The sequence below is a fragment of the Alosa sapidissima genome, chromosome 8, assembly GCF_018492685.1.
Source record: "Alosa sapidissima isolate fAloSap1 chromosome 8, fAloSap1.pri, whole genome shotgun sequence".
Taxonomy (NCBI): Eukaryota; Metazoa; Chordata; class Actinopteri; order Clupeiformes; family Clupeidae; genus Alosa; species Alosa sapidissima.
In genome coordinates this window covers 620122-643040 of record NC_055964.1, presented here as the reverse complement: position 1 = coordinate 643040, position 22919 = coordinate 620122, and the positions used below count along the sequence as shown (strand labels likewise).

The window sequence follows — 22919 nt, the reverse complement described above, 5'->3', positions numbered from 1 at the left end:
CCTGACGACCACAGGGAGGAGAGGGCTCGTAGGCGCTCAGCTCACTGGCTCGCGGACGTGTCTAGAACCTTCTCATCCGAGTGGAGGGGTTGATTTGTTATATGGTTTCATCCAATACTGAGTAAAGATATTCAAGCCAGGCCTGGCCAGCCGCGGTTTCGCTGCATTCATATGCTAATTAGGGCCATTAGCAAGCACTCTGCAAGCTCTCAACATACGTCATTGTTCGGTTCCGACAATTTGTGGCACAGACAAACGGCGACAAGCGCGGGTTGCAAATTGTCGTCAACTACCGAAAATTAGGGAGATCTCCGGTCGTTTACGGGGACGAAAATCACACTTTTCATGCAGTGTATATTACTTTACATGTATTGTTAGGATTTGAGTGCAATTCTAGCAACTTAGAGAACGTTTATTAATGTTTTCATTATGACCACGAGTTCATACACACTGCGTCTTACGTGACTAGCTGTAAACTCCGCTAGCAACTTTCCATGCATTCAGTGTAGTTTAGTTTAGTGTGCATGGAAAGTGCAATTCAGTCTAGCAGGAAATTAATGTACATTTAGTTTAGCATTATGTTTATGTGGTCTACGTCTGTGAATGTTTAGTGAGTCTCAGAATATTAATTAACTGTCGTTTTGTGCACCTGAACATTCCATGTCGCATGTCCCCCCATTCAACTACTTCTTTATTTTGCTTGTGCAGATGCTGTTTTATGTATGCCAGTGCCTGAAGGCATGTTTTGTTTTAACATTTCCTAAAGGAATAAATGTGATAAGCCAGTTTTGGTCTCAGTCCCTTCACTGTCTGACTAATAGTTATATATTACTAATATATTAATAACGCTAAACCAACTTTATTATAAGGGTCCCCCATACTGATAGTTATATATTACTAATATATTAATTAAGCTTAACCAACTTTATTATAGGGGGCACTACGCTGATAGCTATATACTACTAATATATTAATTAAGCTTAACCAACTTTATTGTAAGGGTCCTATGGGGAGTGGTTCAGCACAGTTAAACAAAAAAAATGTTAAATAATAATGTCATTAACTTTTCTATTAACATATAGTTTGTAAATAAACATTTAAATGATCTAAGAAATAACTGTTAATTAGTGCCAAAAAGACATTTAGTTAACTATTAACAAATATTAATACAATATTAGTTACTGGAGAAAGTCGACAGACACCATTTCAAATGGGTAGGTAGTCTTAATGGATTCGAGTGGGGCTCTTGTTTGTCTCTGTGGCTTTTTCTTTTTTAGGCACTCACATTTCTTGGTGACAAACTCTTTTTAATAGATTTGTTAAAACATTAACATACAGATTTTATGCCAAGAACTAATATTTAATTAATGATGAAAAAAACTATTAACTTGTGCCAAATAGATATTTTAGTAACAATTAACAAATATTAACAAAGGGTTAGGTAATTACTAGTTTGCTATTTATTATGGCACCTTATTATGGAGTGTTACCCAAATTAGATTTTGTGATGTTGGGCACATCAAATTAAGAAACATGGGCTACAAATCATTCTGGGACACTTGTAATGTTCATTGATGTGTAACCTAAAAAAGTAAAACACTTTTTTTAAGAAATAATTTTTGTCAGCATAGACTACAGAGGAAGAATGAGCTTCAAGAAAATCAATGGCCGCTGACTAGTTCATTTTACTTTCAAAAATTGAAAATTGTGAGAAACATTGACAGTTTTCATGTGAATTTGAATGTAAGAATTAAATTGATGCAAGAATTGCAAGAATTGTGAGGCTAGGCCTAGCTGTTCTTAAGATATGATCTGGAGTGCAAAAATGTTTATTATAGTGCCACCTATGAGTATCTCAAACAGAGGTGGGACCGAGTCACTGTTTGGCAAGTCACAAGTAAGTCCCAAGTCTTAGCAGTCAAGTCCAAGTCAAGTCCCAAGTAAAGACAGAAGGGCAAGTCGAGTCCAAGTCCAAGTCCCAATCTTTTTCAAGTCCTTAACAAGTCATCATGTACTCTTCACTTAACAATGCCATTATTAGACTATCAATTTACAGTATTTTGTTTATCAATACAGATTAAAATATGTTTCTTTCTTAGCGCAAGGCAAACTTTACGCACCGACCGACAGCTTGCCGATATGCTCTGCGTCTCCAATACTAACGTTACAAAAACTCGCAGTCGAAGAGCGATCATCAATGCACATAATTTGGAGAGATGCAAAAAGTGTAGCCTATTGAAAAACTATTTTATCCTACATGCCATCGGCATTCTTTACCAAACTAGTGACAACACATGCATGCACATACATGGCTGAGCTGTTATGTAGTCTTAAACTTATTTATTCATTTTCTATATGTTTTCCCTTTTTTGTAGCCTACTGAACTGTAATTATATCTTTAACCCTTAGAACCCGATTGACGCAAAGTGCGTCAAAAAACACACCCTTTGTTCTGTTACATTGCTCCGGAACTGTTCATCGATATGAAACCTTTATTGCATGACAGAGCAGAAGTGGGGCTTTCCGTGGGGCTTGTCTGTACGATCAAGTATGAAAATGTAAAAAAAACAAAAAAAAAAAAAAAAAAAAAAAAAAAAAATCATCTCTCACCTCTCCTGGGCCTCAGGCTATACGCTGGCTGATGTTGCTGGAGCCGCTGCGGTGATGTACCCGGAAGTACAGCACCAAGGGGCGACACAGGAATGTCGTCCGGTGCTGCCAGTCTTCGGTGGGGGCGTGATCTCCATCCCCTCTCCCTTACAAACAAATAAAGGACTCAGTCAGCTGGCTTACCGATGCCGAAGTTACTCCAGGACGTGAAAGTAATCCACAAAAAGGTTGCGTGTATCACGATAGTCCATATAATCCAAAAGAAACAAACTTCCTGTAGCTTCTGTTAGACCCAAACAATAGTTTTCTCTAACAGCGATTTTCTACGCGAAATTCATCCAGAGCGGCCTGCAGGCCTGCGTTCACTCTCACGGATTACAATAGTAGCCTCTCCACGGCCTCCTATGTTCATTCATAAAACGACGACGTCATTTGCCCACGTGACCATTCACATTTTACAAACACGCACATTCGGCAAACCATTGACTATTGACACAAGCCACAAACAATGCAAAAATTAAAAGATAAACTAAAAATAAAAAATATGTTTTTTAACATTCAAACGACCCCAATCTACATTTAGTTAGAGGGAAACATTTCTCATTTGCATTAATGCACACTTCACCATACATAGTAATGCAAAGTATACATTGTACAACAGAACAATCCCTTTTTGTGGATTACTTTCACGTCCTGGAGTAACTTCGGCATCGGTAAGCCAGCTGACTGAGTCCTTTATTTGTTTGTAAGGGAGAGGGGATGGAGATCACGCCCCCACCGAAGACTGGCAGCACCGGACGACATTCCTGTGTCGCCCCTTGGTGCTGTACTTCCGGGTACATCACCGCAGCGGCTCCAGCAACATCAGCCAGCGTATAGCCTGAGGCCCAGGAGAGGTGAGAGATGATTTTTTTTTTTTTTTTTTTTTTTTTTTTTGTTTTTTTTACATTTTCATACTTGATCGTACAGACAAGCCCCACGGAAAGCCCCACTTCTGCTCTGTCATGCAATAAAGGTTTCATATCGATGAACAGTTCCGGAGCAATGTAACAGAACAAAGGGTGTGTTTTTTGACACACTTTGCGTCAATCGGGTTCTAAGGGTTAAAGATATAATTACAGTTCAGTAGGCTACAAAAAAGGGAAAACATATAGAAAATGAATAAATAAGTTTAAGACTACATAACAGCTCAGCCATGTATGTGCATGCATGTGTTGTCACTAGTTTGGTAAAGAATGCCGATGGCATGTAGGATAAAATAGTTTTTCAATAGGCTACACTTTTTGCATCTCTCCAAATTATGTGCATTGATGATCGCTCTTCGACTGCGAGTTTTTGTAACGTTAGTATTGGAGACGCAGAGCATATCGGCAAGCTGTCGGTCGGTGCGTAAAGTTTGCCTTGCGCTAAAGCAGTTCCTGCGCAACTTCATTCGTTTTCCTGGACACAAACCCACGAGGATCATTAAAGTGTAGTTTCACCAACTGGCAGGTCAGCATCACTTATCAAATTTTCCAAATGTGCACCGAAATGTGTCCAATAGGCTACCCATGCTTTCCGACATTCTTCACCCTTCCGATGATGGAGGCCCAAAAGTTTAACTTGGCCCACAGCTGCAGAACCTGCGTTAAAATAGAAAATTACATTTGGGATTCTCAAAGAATTCTATGGCCCACTCAATCTGTGACAAGGTAGGCTAGTTTAAGATAGCATCATTTAAAGCAGTCAATAGGCTACAATATGTGATGTCCACTGAATTATTTAATTGTGCTTTTGACATTAAATATTGGCTGTCCTAAACGTATGCATTTACACGGTCAGTTAGGCTATTCTCTGCCAAGCAAGGTCTCGGACGCAGACGCTTAAGTATTGCTCTTTTTTTGTTATTACAGTTCTCTCCTTCTAAGCCTCGACTAATTTTTTTAAATTTGAGCCGGTTTCACTCATGGTTTCGACTCTCAATAGATGATGCCTTTAAAAGTTTGCCGTGAACGCGCACAACTCTAGATTATCTAACACCGGATTGATTGAACTAACTGGTAACCGGTGTTTTGGAACCGACAGCTCAGGTTTAGTCGCCACAGGTTCAGACAACCCAGAGGTTAAATTTTATCTCAGTGTTTGTTAAACCTCCTTTCTGGAATACCCCTCTGGACACTACTGGATATGTACCAGGTTTGCGGACCTGTCTAGAGCCCTCAGACCCTAGTGGTTTTTCACCTCTCTTTATTGGTCCAGTGTGGTTCTTCAGACATGACATGACAATAATAATAATAATAATAATAATAATAATAATAATAATACATATTATTATTATTATTATTATTATTATTATTACTATTATTATTATTATTACTATTATTAGGGTCCAAGCAGTGAAGCTGCGGGAACCCTATTGTTTTTGTTCAGTTTTTTCTGTTGTTTTGTTTAACCTGAGAAGACATGTGGACGTGAGTCACATGACTTGGACTCGAGTCAAGATTTTAACGACTTGCAACTCCACTTCATAAAATTTGCCATGATTTGCGACTCGACTTGGACTTGAATACTATTCACTCGAGACTTGACTCAGACTTTGCCTCATTGACTTGTAATGACTTAACATGTCTCGAGTCAAAAACTACATTTCCTGATCGTGGACCAGACACTCAAGAGACGCATTCACTTCAGCGTCCAAAAAAAAATAAATAGCTGAGACAAGCGGGCAGAACCTGATACATCTGATACATAGACATGCAATTGTGCCATGGAAGAGAAGCCTAGTCGAGAGTTGTCCGTCCAGTCTGCATGAGAAACTACATAAATCACACCAATCACAGCCAAGATTGTCCTATTTTGCCACCCAACTAAGTGGGCTAGCCTATATCCTGATCTGATAATGTTCGTAGGCCCGTAGTAGACTATTTTTTTTCTCCCTGTGTTACTGTGGTCAATCTGGACCAGGAGCGTCAGAGCCAGTCAACTTGCCCTGGGCTACGTGAGCCAGTAGGCCTAGTCCTTTATCCAGCCACGGCTGAAAAAACATAGCTACACAATCAACATAGGTATGTAAAAATGTAAGATATTTAAAATATGTGGCCTAGCACAGTGAAATGGAAGTGGACACCGCAAAATGAAAAATAACTGCCCCTATTTTTCTTTCAACTCTGCTGTTTTTGTAATGTAGTTTTGTAATGCAGATTAAACATTTTTTAAAATGTTGACATACTGTAACTGGCATCCACTTAAGCACTGCTTTCAGGCATCCAGATAGCTCATGCTCATACAGTATGCCTCGCTAGTCCAGGCGTGTCACCATCTTTAGGGTCACAGTGGTGCCTTCCGTGCTAATACAACCCCACCATTCACTCTCACTACTTCTCTGAGACAACACATGATGCTTTGAAGGTCTTTGAGATCATGCGTATATCGTAAAAGATTTCAAGAAAGAAACATATTTTAATCTGTATTGATAAACAAAATACTGTAAATTGATAGTCTAATAATGGCATTGTTAAGTGAAGAGTACATGATGACTTGTTAAGGACTTGAAAAAGATTGGGACTTGGACTTGGACTCGACTTGCCCTTCTGTCTTTACTTGGGACTTGACTTGGACTTGACTGCTAAGACTTGGGACTTACTTGTGACTTGCCAAACAGTGACTCGGTCCCACCTCTGTTTGAGATACTCATAGGTGGCACTATAATAAACATTTTTGCACTCCAGATCATATCTTAAGAACAGCTAGGCCTAGCCTCACAATTCTTGCAATTCTTGCATCAATTTAATTCTTACATTCAAATTCACATGAAAACTGTCAATGTTTCTCACAATTTTCAATTTTTGAAAGTAAAATGAACTAGTCAGCGGCCATTGATTTTCTTGAAGCTCATTCTTCCTCTGTAGTCTATGCTGACAAAAATTATTTCTTAAAAAAAGTGTTTTACTTTTTTAGGTTACACATCAATGAACATTACAAGTGTCCCAGAATGATTTGTAGCCCATGTTTCTTAATTTGATGTGCCCAACATCACAAAATCTAATTTGGGTAACACTCCATAATAAGGTGCCATAATAAATAGCAAACTAGTAATTACCTAACCCTTTGTTAATATTTGTTAATTGTTACTAAAATATCTATTTGGCACAAGTTAATAGTTTTTTTCATCATTAATTAAATATTAGTTCTTGGCATAAAATCTGTATGTTAATGTTTTAACAAATCTATTAAAAAGAGTTTGTCACCAAGAAATGTGAGTGCCTAAAAAAGAAAAAGCCACAGAGACAAACAAGAGCCCCACTCGAATCCATTAAGACTACCTACCCATTTGAAATGGTGTCTGTCGACTTTCTCCAGTAACTAATATTGTATTAATATTTGTTAATAGTTAACTAAATGTCTTTTTGGCACTAATTAACAGTTATTTCTTAGATCATTTAAATGTTTATTTACAAACTATATGTTAATAGAAAAGTTAATGACATTATTATTTAACATTTTTTTTGTTTAACTGTGCTGAACCACTCCCCATAGGACCCTTACAATAAAGTTGGTTAAGCTTAATTAATATATTAGTAGTATATAGCTATCAGCGTAGTGCCCCCTATAATAAAGTTGGTTAAGCTTAATTAATATATTAGTAATATATAACTATCAGTATGGGGGACCCTTATAATAAAGTTGGTTTAGCGTTATTAATATATTAGTAATATATAACTATTAGTCAGACAGTGAAGGGACTGAGACCAAAACTGGCTTATCACATTTATTCCTTTAGGAAATGTTAAAACAAAACATGCCTTCAGGCACTGGCATACATAAAACAGCATCTGCACAAGCAAAATAAAGAAGTAGTTGAATGGGGGGACATGCGACATGGAATGTTCAGGTGCACAAAACGACAGTTAATTAATATTCTGAGACTCACTAAACATTCACAGACGTAGACCACATAAACATAATGCTAAACTAAATGTACATTAATTTCCTGCTAGACTGAATTGCACTTTCCATGCACACTAAACTAAACTACACTGAATGCATGGAAAGTTGCTAGCGGAGTTTACAGCTAGTCACGTAAGACGCAGTGTGTATGAACTCGTGGTCATAATGAAAACATTAATAAACGTTCTCTAAGTTGCTAGAATTGCACTCAAATCCTAACAATACATGTAAAGTAATATACACTGCATGAAAAGTGTGATTTTCGTCCCCGTAAACGACCGGAGATCTCCCTAATTTTCGGTAGTTGACGACAATTTGCAACCCGCGCTTGTCGCCGTTTGTCTGTGCCACAAATTGTCGGAACCGAACAATGACGTATGTTGAGAGCTTGCAGAGTGCTTGCTAATGGCCCTAATTAGCATATGAATGCAGCGAAACCGCGGCTGGCCAGGCCTGGCTTGAATATCTTTACTCAGTATTGGATGAAACCATATAACAAATCAACCCTTACAAACAAATAAAGGACTCAGTCAGCTGGCTTACCGATGCCGAAGTTACTCCAGGACGTGAAAGTAATCCACAAAAAGGTTGCGTGTATCACGATAGTCCATATAATCCAAAAGAAACAAACTTCCTGTAGCTTCTGTTAGACCCAAACAATAGTTTTCTCTAACAGCGATTTTCTACGCGAAATTCATCCAGAGCGGCCTGCAGGCCTGCGTTCACTCTCACGGATTACAATAGTAGCCTCTCCACGGCCTCCTATGTTCATTCATAAAACGACGACGTCATTTGCCCACGTGACCATTCACATTTTACAAACACGCACATTCGGCAAACCATTGACTATTGACACAAGCCACAAACAATGCAAAAATTAAAAGATAAACTAAAAATAAAAAATATGTTTTTTAACATTCAAACGACCCCAATCTACATTTAGTTAGAGGGAAACATTTCTCATTTGCATTAATGCACACTTCACCATACATAGTAATGCAAAGTATACATTGTACAACAGAACAATCCCTTTCTATTTATGGACACCCATTTGTGTAAGCGGTAGTGTTACAACCACAACTTTCAAACAAGTAAAATCACTCCTGATTGGTTGGCAGATCTGTCACTATTGGTCACCCTGCCTCATAATAAATGTAAACCACAATAATATATATATATATATATATATATATATATATATATATATATATATATATATATATATATATATATATATATATATATATATATATAAAATGCTGTATATTCATGTCATTGTTATCCTATGTAGGCTACTACACTATTATTAGGCTACCATCAAGGACATGAATGAATTTATAGAGGAAATGACCATTTGCCAGGAACATGTTTATGCAAAGAAAGAGCTTTATTAAAACACATGGGTAGAGGATGATCCAAAAATTTCAACTCAGTGAACTGTCTGTTTGCCTCCTCGGGGTTGTAGGTAACTGGCGGTGTTCTTTCCGAGTCTTACCCTCTTTCTTCTCGCTCGACTCCGAGCTGAACTCTTCGCAGCTTCCGCCCGCATTGAGTTTTCTGGCTGGGTATACCTTAAGCTCCTGCGTACAGTCTCGTAATATGTCTTACAGGCGACTGGAAAACAATTAAATGAGAGTGGTATGAATAAAAATCAAACGCAAGTCACAGTAACATTAAACAAGGAAGGAGAAACAGTAAAAAAAGTCACTTACACACAATGTCGTCTTTATCAACATTGTGTAAATCTGGACTTGCAGATATTGCTCCGCCTCGTTATGAGGCGAGATTAGTCTGTGAAAACAAAATGTACAGTTATGATCGGTATCTATACGTATCCATTTCCTTATACCGCAGAATGAAAGCATATTCTTTAAATCTTACCCTTGCTCCGGTTCGTAGCGCCTGCATTTGTCTCCAAGTTGTGAAGACGGCGTGCTTCCTGTAAATGACAAGACAAAAAAATACACTTTAATAAAGCTGGTTCTGCTCACTTGTTCTTTTGCAAGGCTACTAGGCTACTCTTAGCTTTGGTTTTAGGCTAGGGTACTTTTAGCTTAGCTAGCAGTCATCGAACATATTCTTACCGCAAGCTTGGGATTGTGCACCCGTCTTCTCTTCTTAAAATTTGTCTCACCCGCACAGTTTTTCGACTCCAGAGCAGCCAACCAGTCCTCTATGGACAGCAACCTGGAGTTTACCTAATTGCTTGAATGACTTGCAGACTGCTCCGAGCAAAGAGGAGGTTACGACCCCATTAAGAGGCAAAGTTAGTCTGTGAAAACAAAATGTACAGTTAAGATCGGTATCTATCAATGTAGCCTATCTATTTCCTTATAGCCTACAGCAGAATGAAAGCATAGTATTCTTTAAATCTTACCATTGCTCCGGTTGCGCCTATGTGTCTCCGAGTGAACCCTGGTAGGCTACGGCTGGCTACCGCGGCTCTGATTTCCCGACAGCAGATGTCCATTCTCCTGGTGAGACAAGTAACCACTCATCTGGCACTAGATCCAACGCTCTCCATTCTTCCAAGCAAAAAGGGAAGTGCTCTTTTTAAAGGTGCCCTCTTCTAGAAGGAATGAGCGCCGACGATCGCGGGCGCGTTGTTTATGATTCACATCCACATACATCCAAGTAACGTGAAGTAGTAGCCTAATGAAACTGTAGGCTAGCCTTTCTGTTCTGCTGAATCCAAGTACAGCTCGCTGCAGCCTGTGGGAAGGCGAGGCTTGGAGATGCTCCTCTCTGAATAGAGCTGCACAGTCCCGCCCACAGCCAAAATGCGGTTAGGTGCTGGATGTAAGATTCCTATTCATTTGTCCCATTGACGTTTGGAAAAATCCGTATCTAAAGAGTTTTACAGCATGTCTTAGGCTAACCAGCTACGGCATAACTCATAAGCATACAACATATCATTTCGAGTGAAAAAACGAAGAGAAAATCCAAAAAAAGGTACAAGACTGTGTACATATTTTCATTTCCGAGCGAAGGAACTACTCATCCCATAAACCACCTCGCTTCACTGAATAATATAGGCAAAATCGGCGCGATTTATTTTGCCATTTAAACCCTTTCCTCCAAACAGTGATTTTTATATAGTGAATGTGCAGTTAATAGCAGTTATTTCAGGAGTAATCGTGTAAATAATAGTGTTTTGATATTGAATTTTATATTTATCATCGTGTATTTTATATCGTGTGTGTGTGTGAAAGCGGTCAACGTTAACGGCAGTGCTTCGTAACATTACCTGACTCATCCTATGCTGTCATCACTGCTCAGTCGGGCTGATGCATGGACTGGTGCATGGTCTGCTCTTGGACCACCATATTCAGTTTATTAATTTGCCGTGAATTATTACACAAAATGTTCATTAAATGCACGAAGAAGTATTCCTAGGTTAATGATTGATATGAATCATACAGTATGGCTACAGTAGCCTAGCTAATGTTAACTAGCACTGCTAGCAGCATTAACGTTAACGTTACCAACCTCCCTGCTTAACTCACCACAACTTTGTAGGTCTTGTCCCTCATGCTGGCCCTTACAAAACCCACAAACTGACTCTCGGACACACAACAGTCAATAATGTGACCCAATTTAAAGTGGCTTTCTCCCCTTTGGACACTCACTAAAACATAATATATTTCATACCTGTGTTGCAGCATGTAGGCTAATGTTAGCTGCATTATGTAATGACATACAATGTCGGAAATGCTAAAGGTTAGCCTGTCGGCTACCTGAAAAGTTTGAGTGTTTAAACTAACATTTACAGTGGTCTATTTGATAGTGTATTGGCCCTGACTAAGTTCATGTGATGTATAAACCCCAATCCTTGTTGATACAAGTACCAATATTCGTCAAGAAAGTTTTTAATCACATTAAGATTTTCGCCATAGGCAGTAAAAGACTCCGCCATCTTTGTCAATATTTTTCGCAGAGAAAGTTTCAAACTATGACCATAACGGCCTTTCCACCAATCAGAGGCATCACTGTTGGATTGTGGGATTGTGGGTAATGAAGTACTTATCCAAGAGATCGTGAATAAAAGGCATTTATTCAAAACAAGGTTAGTGCCCCATGAACTCTTGGTGTCTATAGGAGCATATACAATCGCTTAGTACAGCCGTAGCTGGTTTTAAGTCTACCACGTGCAGTTAAGTTTTTATGGCTTATACCGCAATTGTCAATGGAGAAATTGCATTGCATTTTTACATCCGGCATCGGCTGTGGGCAGGACTGTGCAGCTCTATTTGCCGCCGCACACTGACTGTTGTTTATCCTATCAGCTGTTCTGGTGGAAGCGCGACCACAGTGCAACCACTGCTCACTAGAGGAAGTGTCTCCCCTGCTGGCGTGGGGGCGTAACGGTTGGACTTTGTACTGTGTAAATAGTCTACTACCAGGGAAATAGCCAATCTATTTATATTATAGGTATATATTTTCATTCAACAAAAATATATGCAGTTTTGCATATATTTTTGTTGAATGAAGATGGTGATAAAGACAATCATTTATATATTTGCCTCTGAAATTCTCATTGTGTTGGTGTGAAGGGAAAATCTGAATCTAAACTCTATTGACTGTTTTAAGTCAGGTTACATTATTGGAGCTTGCAGGGAACAGACATGTCATACCCAGCATCATTTCTGCCTGTTGAGCGTATTACTGGGAGTTGTGTGGTTAACAGATCCACTGTTTAAGCAAGACCAAAGGCCACAGTCATGCCAGCATGCACAGTTCACTCCCCCTGCTACCCTGATTTGCATTTGTAAAGCTCACAGCATTTTCATTTACATGTTAAAGCCTCCCCTAGAATTAGGAGGAGGGGGGTCATGGGTGGACGACTGCCAAGCAAGGCCCACGTCAATTTCTGACAATTCATGGCAGTTTTCGGCATTGCCTGCAAACTACCGCGAACAACCATTAAACTGAACTTCCACGACAATCTACAGTGCCGCATACTGACGGAAATCACACTTTTCATGCAGTGACAATACAGGTGATATATCGAAGTTTTCAACTTAAACAACATTTTACAGTTACAAAATTAAAACAAAGTGGGGAGTGCTTTACACAGTCAACCTACCCAATTCAGAGCTGCAGTATACCGTTTCTCCAAAGGGGGCTCCAAAACACCAATCTCAATAAAGCTCCTTAATTACGGTGAAAATCACATAGAAACACTAAACTACATTTCTAACTCTGTTACACCCACCTCCCCTGAATTTCACCAAATTCGAGCAGAAACCAAATAGTACTTCCAAAGGCAAAAAGTACACTACTTTCAAACACTAGACAGAGGGGTCACCAATTACAGGACATCCAACCACAAAGGTATCCAATAAGGATGAAGTGGAAGAAAAGGTGCGCAAACTCTCACACAACCAACCACTGGCAGTAGGGTGCCTTATACACCCCACAAGACCATAAACCATAAATTCCATAAATTCTCCATAAAGCTAATCAGAAAAGCTTGGACCACATAACCATGTTACCAAACATGTGTATGACCTCAACTAGATGTCTAATCATGAAAAACCTGAAACACTGACCTGCAGATAGCCTGCATAGATGGATGTGTGTGAATGTATGGATGTGTGTGGATGTATGTCTTGACATAGTTTGAATCAGTCTGTCAACTGGCTTGAGAATGCGACCAAATCTGGACCTCACCTGTGCGGATGTACTAGGATTTTCAGACTGAGACATAAGCTACTGTGTCAACATTGTTCATGTCATTAGCTTTGTCTGTCTGTGTATATTACTAATCTGTGTAGATATAATATTATAATCTGTAATATTACTATATTACTAATATATTAAGATTAACCAACTTTATTATAAGGGTCCTATGAGGATTGGTTCATAATGGGATAGGCAGAAGCACAGTTTAATAACAAATAGATAAATAATAATGTCATTAACTTTTGTATTAACATACTGTATAGTTTGTAAATAAACATTTAACATTTAAATGATGTAAGAAATAACTGTTAATTAGTGCAAAAAAGACATTTAGTTAACTATTAACAAATAATGCAATATTAGTTAATAGATTTAGATTTAGTTAGATTAACATACAGATTTTATGCAAACAACTAATATTTATTTAATGATGAAAAAACTATTAACTTGTGCCAAGTAGATATTTTAGTAACAATTAACAAATATTAACAAAGGGTTAGGTAATTACTAGTTTGCTATTTATTATGGCACCTTATTATGGAGTGTTACCCTAATTTCCAGTATCATGACAATAATCTTAATCTTACATTTTGACATTAAAGAATGAAAAGAGGAAGAATATTCTGCATGCACAGGTCTATAGATTTCCCCTTACAAAGATGGGTGATTGGAGACTGGAGACCCATTGATTAACTGGGCGTGGTGCAGCAGCAGTAACGTCGCCGACTGATAATCAGTCGACCCGGGTTCGATTCCAACTGTTGCAAGTCTAACGCTTTGGATAAAGGCGTCTGTTAAATATGTCAATTTTAACTTTAACTTTAAGTTTAACCTTAACCTTGAGTGAATTTGACTGAAAAAGAGCACACATGCATGCGCACAGAAGCAAACACATCCAACTCACTTACATACACACATGAGTTGAGGATGGAGTAAGTAATGGAGAGAAATTGACAAGCATGATTTATTTTTGCAGATGAATGAATGTGAAAATGTGTAGGACTGAGGGGCGGTCATATTTTGTACCGCTCGGTGGTACATCTGATTAACTTCTCTGTTGTATTCAGGAGGATGGAGAAAGGATACGAGGGAGGTGTCTAAAAGCTGTATTTAGACATTTTCAGGTGTTTATAGGCCACCTCGCATTTACTTTTTACTTTTTTGTGAAAGTAAATAATGTTTATAAACATGCCATAGTTTAACAATTTTGAGTTTAACAGGCGGGCTACACAAGGCACGTAACTGTTTCACTCCTTTCGTGGAACATACTGTAAGCTGCAACAATGAGCTTCCACTGTAATCAGTGGAAGTAAATTCACCAGATGTGCCACTTCGAAAACATTCGGGGGAAAAAAAATAGACTTCTCTAATATTTTTATGCTCTGCTAATGTATACAACACTTCAATTGCGCACCTGGCGTATTCCGCCGGTAAGACACATGTTAGGCTGACTTTTCTTTACTATGTTACCTTTCCACTTATCTAGATGATTCCACCACCACCACCAATGATTTCTGACATACTAGAGGAGGATGAAGCCTTGGGTACCATGCTGATCTCCTGGTATATGAGTGGCTATCACACAGGATTTTACCTGGTATGGGTGAAATTGCATTACAAATTGCAAATTTCTGTAGTTAGTGGCTCTTAAATTTGCCCCTGCTCAAGTCATTCAGCTATTAAAAATATGAATGGATATATTTCAGTAGGAATGATGTAGTCGTGAATTGAAGAAAAAAGTAATTTCAAGAATTCATACTCAACTCCTTTACTTTTTTCAGGGACTGAAACAGGGGCGTAAAACACAAGAACAAGAAACAGGTCTTGTCCAAAAGTCTGATATGATCATATAAAGTATATTAAATATTGTGCAGCTCAAGTGTTTGTACCACACCATGTTTTTTGTTTGCTTATTTGTTTGTTTTATGATTTAAAAAAAAAAAAAAAAAAACGAATGGTAGTATGTACCAGACCCAACATTGCCTCTTCTAATTCAGTGCTAGACCTTTTGTTCTTTATACTGATACAGATCTAGTGGTTTATACCTTTCAAATGAATAAAATGACACATTTACATTAAAACATTGCCTTGAGTGATATTTACTCCTTAACATCAACATTTTGGGGCAGCCGTGGCCCACTGGTTAGCACTCTGGACTTGTAACCGGAGGGTTGCCGGTTCGAGCCCCGACCAGTGGGCCACGGCTGAAGGATACAATAGCAAGGCACCTAACCCCTCACTGCTCCCCGAGCGCCGCTGTGGTTGCAGGCAGCTCACTGCGCCGGGATTAGTGTGTGCCTCACCTCACTGTGTGCTGTGTTTCACTAATTCACGGATTGGGTTAAATGCAGAGACCAAATTTCCCTCACGGGATCAAAAGAGTATATATACTTATACTTATACTTTCATCAATATAATAATTTATTTATTTATAAAGCACTGCATGGCTTAGCAATTTGTACCATCATATGCTTTGAGTGCCTGGCAGAATACACATCCCTTGATCTTCACATCGTAAATAGATGGTCTTTATCAGGGCTCTACAGTGCGCCCATTTCACTTGCACGTGCGAGTAAAAATGATGGCATGCGAGTGCAAAAAAATATTTAGGCGCACTGGTGCGAATGACTTCTAACCATGTCAATGTTTGTCTACAAAATACACCGCAACATCAAGAAACATTACTGGTGCAAACCATAGAATCACGTCGTGAATGCAGCATAAAAACTACACCTCCCATCAACGTTAGCAGTTTAGGGTTGTGACTCGCTAGTAGTCGCTTCTATCAAATCCAAGAGCACGCAGAAAAAGTGGAAAGTTAGACTAGCCAGCCAAGATGCAAAGATTGAAGAAATTAGTTCTTCTATCCACCGAATTCATCTGATATCGGAGGAACAGGATGAGATTCTGAGAATGCAGTGAGAAGGAAAGGTAACCTAACATGCCTTTTAGCCCAGTTGACGTATTGCAAAATATAGCTGTAGCAAACAGGCACAAAAGTAGCTTCCCGTAATACTCCCATTTTATTCAAAGGTAGAACGCTACTGACAACTCCAGGTTTCCACACATGCTTGTTTGTTTACACCGAATACAAAGCTGAAGTGCAAAACGAAAGTAGGCCTAACGTTTGCCTACTGCCCCCATCAATGCAGATATTTCAAATAAAAAGTAAAAGTACAAAAAATATATATATACAACATTGATTAGCCTAAGTTGGGTTTTGTGGAAGAGAAATTGTTTTAGTACTAGTATTAGGCAGTATGCAGTCAGATAGGTCACCATGGGCATATTTGGATTAGCTACAGATGGATTCACAAATAAATAAATTAGCCTACATTTGGCAGGATACTTGATATACAGGCTAAATGCAAATATGGCAATGTATTATACTATTTTACATTAACAAAATGTAGGAAAAGACTGAAAATAAAGTAGGCACTGATCTTTAAAATCCTATTTCCTGTAGCCTAAATGTTGTCAGTCATTCTTAATATTCGCAATTGGTGCACTGGCATGTTTAAGTGTTAGCTGCAATGTAATGTTAGATTATGTTTAAGTTAAGTACAGAACTGACTGTGCGCCCACATTTTTGTCTGTGCTCCTAATTTTTTTAACTTGGGCGCACAAGTGCTCCTGGAAAAAAATGTTAGTGTAGAGCCCTGTTTATAGTGTTTTTCTACTCGACAGAGCACTCAAAGGCCCTCATTTACGAAACGAATGAACGACATAAAACAGGCGTATGCTCATTTCCATGCAAAACATGGCTTTTATCAATTTGAACGTGAACGGTGGCTATGCTCGAGTTTCACGTTAAGTCTCAACTTGTGTACACAGGTTTTTGGAGGCAGCGTAGTACAGTGCGGCAGTAAATCAGCGGAGGATTGGAAAGTTGAAGAGTTGAATTCATTGAATACCTCAGACGTAATACTTTTCCTGCACATGTATAGCTTATTTTCTGTAAGGAAGCCTTGTTTGACACATTTGATGGCTTAGGATATGTGGAGATAATTACTTTCACTTTGGAAAGCACTACAGTCATAATTTATAAAAAAAAATTCAAGGGACAAATGGCAGGTGTCGTATGGTTTTGTAATGTGTCATTTGATGTATGATATGTTTTCTCTGCACAAATAAAGTCTGTTACACTTAAACGGCTATAGGCTAGTTTCCTTGATGAGGTTCAGGTTCAGTTGGACTTGCAACATACATCACTGTCGGTCAGAAATGTTTATCTTTTGAACGTATTATGCACCTTCATGTCAAGTTCTAAATTCAATTTAATTTCACTTAAAGAGTGCCAAAACATTTCACATGTCTCATGGCGCTTTACAGAGTGTTAAATAAAATGACCATATGCTGGGGAGAGATATTTAAATTATGTTTGTTTTCAGGCGCCACATTTACCACCACATTCATTCTTATGCTGAAATTGGAGTGATACGAATCATTCGTGAACGGGAATGTTTCATGAATCACACGTGAGCCTTGTCATAAGATGATTTGTGCGCTCAGAGCTGCACTGGGTTGTATTGATAAATTAGGGACAAAGTGCCTCCTACTTAAAGAGGAGGTACTTTCCAGTCTCCATTTACTTTTCACGATACTAGATGCTCTTCTTCACATTGAAAACAGTGGCAGTCCTAGCTTGTATAACACCCTGATATTTTTTTTAAATCAATTCGTGGCATGATTGACATCAGACTAGTCATTAGTTAGTTGTGCACTGTTTCCCGCTCAGTAGTAAGGTAACAAGCCTACTCCGATGAGTTTTTTTTGCCAATATTCCTGTTGCCCTCCCAGAATACTGTATATCTTTGCTCACACACTGTAGGAACTGTAATGTGATTACTGACGCGATACATCCAACTCTGCTCAAGTAGCCTCGAGAAAATCTCCCTTGAGTAAATTCACTCCACAAGTTGGCCTACCCCATAAACTGCATGACAGTAGGCTATTTCTATTTATCTGTATTTCACCGCATGCATTTGTTCAACTTTATGAAGCAGAATTACACAGGCTATTGGCAACAAACACATTTTGTTTGTGCAAGAGAGAGAAAAGACAGCACACAGGATTTGGGGGGAGCGCGGCGTTCGTTATCTGGCCCCTGCACTTTGAAACTCGTTCCGGCGCCCCTGATTGAATCCATAAAGCCTAATTAAACATAGGCAACCTACATTCAAATCCTGATCACAGCACACAATTTATATTATGATGTTATATTCAAACATTGGCTTTATATTTTTAATTCTGTCATGTCATGTTCATGTCATTTCATTTAAGTTATGTCGTGTCATGCCATATGCATGTGTCCATTCTGTATGTTCATGTTGTGCTTCATTCGGCCATGTCGAGTTCATAGCCGTTGTCATTTCTGCTGACCACCAGATGTCACTGTGTTGTCTTCGATGCTTTGATGCTTCGGATCATTTTGCGAATAAAATCAGGAAGAAGCTTCAAAGGCTTTGTTTCTCTTTATCACTACTGTCAGGGAACAGCAGGAGAACCCAAGCGGTATTAATTAACAAACTTATTAACAGACAGGACTTCAACAGGATGAACAGCGAGACGAACCGACAAAGGACAGAGGAACAGGGGGTAGAAATACACAGACTAATTAAGAGAAAAACTGAGGACTGGACTAGACCAACAAGACAATAACGGGGAACAGGTGGGAGCAGAAAATGGAGGCAAAGCTAACAAGACAGCAAGTACAAACCAAATAAGGAGATGGGCGGAGACAACGACAAGTGACAGACAGGTAAACACAAAGCACATGGCACAAGCTAGGTCAAAACATCCAAGAATGGTCACAACATTGACAGATGGGGGGGGGACAAAACAGTCCAGGTGGGGATCCTGACAGAATCCCTGTTTTTTTATGGAGTGAGGATTGTCTCAAAATGATTTTTATATATATATATATATATATAAAATGATATATTTACATATACATACATTTATAAATATCCAAATACAAATATAAAAATTAGTGCTGTCAAATGATTAAAATTTTTAATCACGATTAATTGCTGAATTCCTATAGTTAATCACATATTTGATCGCATGATTAAAATTCTATTATTTTGCATTTCTGAACTTTCCAGGAGTCCATGTTAACAATATAAAGCAATTATTATTGTGTGTATCTTGATTAGGATTCAAATGAAAGCAAAGCAAGTTACTTCATTAACTTAACTTTAAGACATAGGTCTATTTGATTATTTCAAATCAAATTTCAAAAGATGTGCAGCAGACCTGAGGCAACACAATATATTCTTCAGAAATATATAAAGGGCATAACAAACATAAAATACTATATTCATTATCTTTGAGTTCAGTTGAAAATAAGGAACTTTTTGACATGAGTGCACTGACATTTTATAGGCCTACAGTCTGGTGCACTGTCACTTGCCACACACATCAGCGCCGAAGTTTTTAACACGCAAACACTGGATGAACAATGGATTTTATGGAGTGGCGTCGACCAAATATAACTGACTCGTGATTTACACGGCGTCAAAGTGCGATGCTGGAAAGAGTTGTATTGAAAAGAATGGAATCTAATGTACAGTAAATGAATGTCGAAAGCAGAGTGCATCGCACTCATGTCGGCATCGGTGTCCACAGCAATTTAAAACACTATTCAGCTGACCGGGAGTTCAGAATTGCGTTGGTGTTTATTGTACGAATCTACTCTTTGGCCGGCTCGTAAGCCCAAACAAGTGTGTGCAGCATGCCTTTACGTAGCCTACTAAAGGCGCATCATCATAAGGCTACATTTAAACTGCATCACGCCCCATTTTAGCGGAAAACAAGTTAACATACATATATCATTGATTCTAATGGGAAAGACAGCCTAATCACACCTTGACGTTACATCTAGTTGTTCATTTACAGGCCATTCAATAATTTTACTAACACGGCAGTTATAAAGAACTAGACTGCATTTCCGGCAGGAACTGCGAAAGTGTCCTTGCCCTGGTCCGGTCACCAACGTGAGCAGACAATGACATACGCTATGCTGAACCTGGCTTGATCCAAGCATTCTAACAGTGCCTTTCAGTGTTGGAGCAGTAGCAATAACTCAAAAGCTCTATTCAACTATTGCCTTGCGGGGTGAATGCGGTTCGTTGGATTTTACCTGTGGCCTCCCTTCGAATTTAGCTTCTATGACTAAAATCAAATCAATAAAATAAAACAACAGCAGTGATTGGCTGCAAAAATAAATAATGTCACGCATCTTGCACCTCTCAAACTGGGCTATCAGGTAACCTAGAGAAAACATTTAAATTATGAAATATGACTAAGGCATTAAAATGCTGCTTGTTTGTCAGGATACTTTTTCACTGATTTATTTTAATATATTTCATCCCCTAATTCTGTTTTACTGGTTTATTTGACAAATAATCTATATGGATTTGCTCTATAAAGACCTTATGTCTGTTTGGGATTGTTTTGAGAGCCTATTGATGTATCTCAGAATAAAAGAATGTCCACAACATTAGTGATGTTTTTTTTGTGTGTGTGAATGTATTTTACTTAACTCATTGAATGTAGCTGGATACTCATGAACGCATGTCTCTAATAGCCACAAGGAGTAATCTTAGCAACACCGTATTTTGTGTGGCCCATAACGACCCAGTGGATCATGAAAACGTGCTAAAAAATTCACAGTCCTTGTTGGTACATTTTAATCCCATTCAGATTGCCACTTATCTGTGATGTAAGAGTTCAGTATAGGTTTAAGGTCTGGGGCAGGGATTTGACATTCTGTGACTTCTTCATTGAGGGCTTGCTTGGCAGCACTGTCCGCTTTCTCATTTCCCCTCAGACCAACATGGCCTGGGACCCAGCAAAAAACTACACTCAAGTTCTGGTTCTTTAGACGTTCTAGTTGGTTGTACTTTTTGCGTGACATTAAAGCCTACTGGAAAGATTTTTAATTGCAATTTAATTGAATGCAATTTACTTTTACGATTAAATAAAATTAATTTATCCCTCTCACCCATAGTTTTCTATTTATTTACAAATGTACATAGGCCTACTGTAATTACATTTATACATAGTTATTCTACTGATCTTTATACTATTCATCCTGCACATAGACTTATTCTTACTACTCTTATAATGTTGTTTCTGCACTACAATGACACTGTTTCCACACTGCACATAGCTGTATGTTATGTATGGTATATATTTGTCATATTGAATATCCATATTTATTCGGTTTTATTTTATTCTGTTAATACACTGCATATCTATATTATTATTTCTACTATTATAATGTTACTGCTACATCTACATACATTATTCTACTTATTGTATGAGATAACTGCTAATACACTGCACATATTTATATTTAATTCATATTACTCTAAACCACCTTCTGTAAATCAACTGTATACTACTGTCTACATTGCACTATATTTCTTGACCTGTCTCTGTATATTTCATCACCTTTCTATACTTTGCATCACATTGCATGCATACTGTAGCTACATGAATCACAGCTAAGATCCTTGGTTGCTATGAAGGCCAGTCGTTCTAAATGGATGGTTGCTATGGCCAAAGGCCAGTTATCTCTGCCGTTGTCAAGCGGGCATATCCTAACTTTATCTTATTTTAAACATCTCTATTTTACTTAGCCTACTTCCATACAGTGAGTCCCATTAAGAAGTGGCCACTTCATTCACGCTTACCGTGATTCACGCAGCAACATTATTAAATTAATCTGTCACCATATGCCTATGCCAACGTTTGCAAAGAGGAGAATCTTTTAATTTGATTCACAATGAAACGTTATATTTTATGTACATGTAAACAATGAGTAGGCTAGTTTTGGTTGTTGTTGGTGGTGTTACTGAATCCCTTAGTTATGCCTACAATGCAAAACTGTTCCCTCATGATTGTTAGATGCATTTCAAAACATTGCGACGTGAAAGGCCACCAGAAAACACTGTTTGTGAATCGGTCTTATTAGGAGTCCTCGCTTAAGCTGGACAGACTCAGGCGCTACTTTTAGGGCTAAAATGCTTCCTGAATTACTCTTAGTAAAAAAAATAGGAGTCCTAAAGTTACGAGTGACGAAGTTACGAGTACAAGCATCTCATATCAAATGACCATTGCATTACGCTAAGCAAAATAAATCCCATAACGTTAAAGCAACATCTCCTCCCTATGACATAGCTAGCTAGCTTCTAGCCACACAAGAAATGAATGATGTTAAATCTCCGCTTAGCATTCTAATAACAGAAGGGGCACATTTATGTGGACCACTACAACATGACTCATTATGTCTGTAACTCTATAAAACACTTACTTTCATAAAGGAAGCACACCATCCAGCACATACACATGGAAACCGATATTTTAGGTACTTGGCCACGAACTCAAAACGTGTCTCTCTGAAGCTCTGTTCTAGAATCTTTGCTCTGAACACTGTTGCTAGGCAACATCAAATAAACGAAATGATAGTATTTTCAAGGTATTAAAAGTGTACGTGTGATTACGAATGGATGTGTGTGGTTTGCAATTAGAATAAACAAGAAATAACATTTCCAATAATATCCCATGATAAATTACATAATATTTGCACCTTCCTTACTTGTGAAGCTCACGCCATATTTCAAGTACATTAGTGAAATGCAATACAACGTTGCCACCTAGCGTTCAGATGTAGGCTATTTAACATTAAC

The 22919-nt window shown here is 38.4% G+C and overlaps 1 protein-coding gene and 1 long non-coding RNA gene across 2 annotated transcripts in view; one reads left to right on the top strand and one right to left on the bottom strand.

Moving 5' to 3' along the window:
- smn1 (survival of motor neuron 1, telomeric) overlaps window positions 1–15302 on the top strand; it is a 43612-nt gene extending 28310 nt beyond the window's left edge. Inside the window, exons 6-7 of the mRNA XM_042100097.1 lie at window positions 14708–14818; window positions 15003–15302. Of these exons, the coding sequence (XP_041956031.1) occupies window positions 14708–14818; window positions 15003–15074 (183 nt within the window). The 3' untranslated portion in view covers window positions 15075–15302. The remainder of the gene's footprint in view (window positions 1–14707; window positions 14819–15002) is intronic.
- On the bottom strand, window positions 8883–22574 carry LOC121714904. The gene is made up of 3 exons (XR_006033480.1): window positions 22544–22574; window positions 9621–9808; window positions 8883–9475 (listed from the first exon to the last, which is right to left on the bottom strand). It is a non-coding gene; the product is annotated as an uncharacterized LOC121714904 (long non-coding RNA).
- Between the last annotated feature and the right edge of the window lie 345 nt (window positions 22575–22919).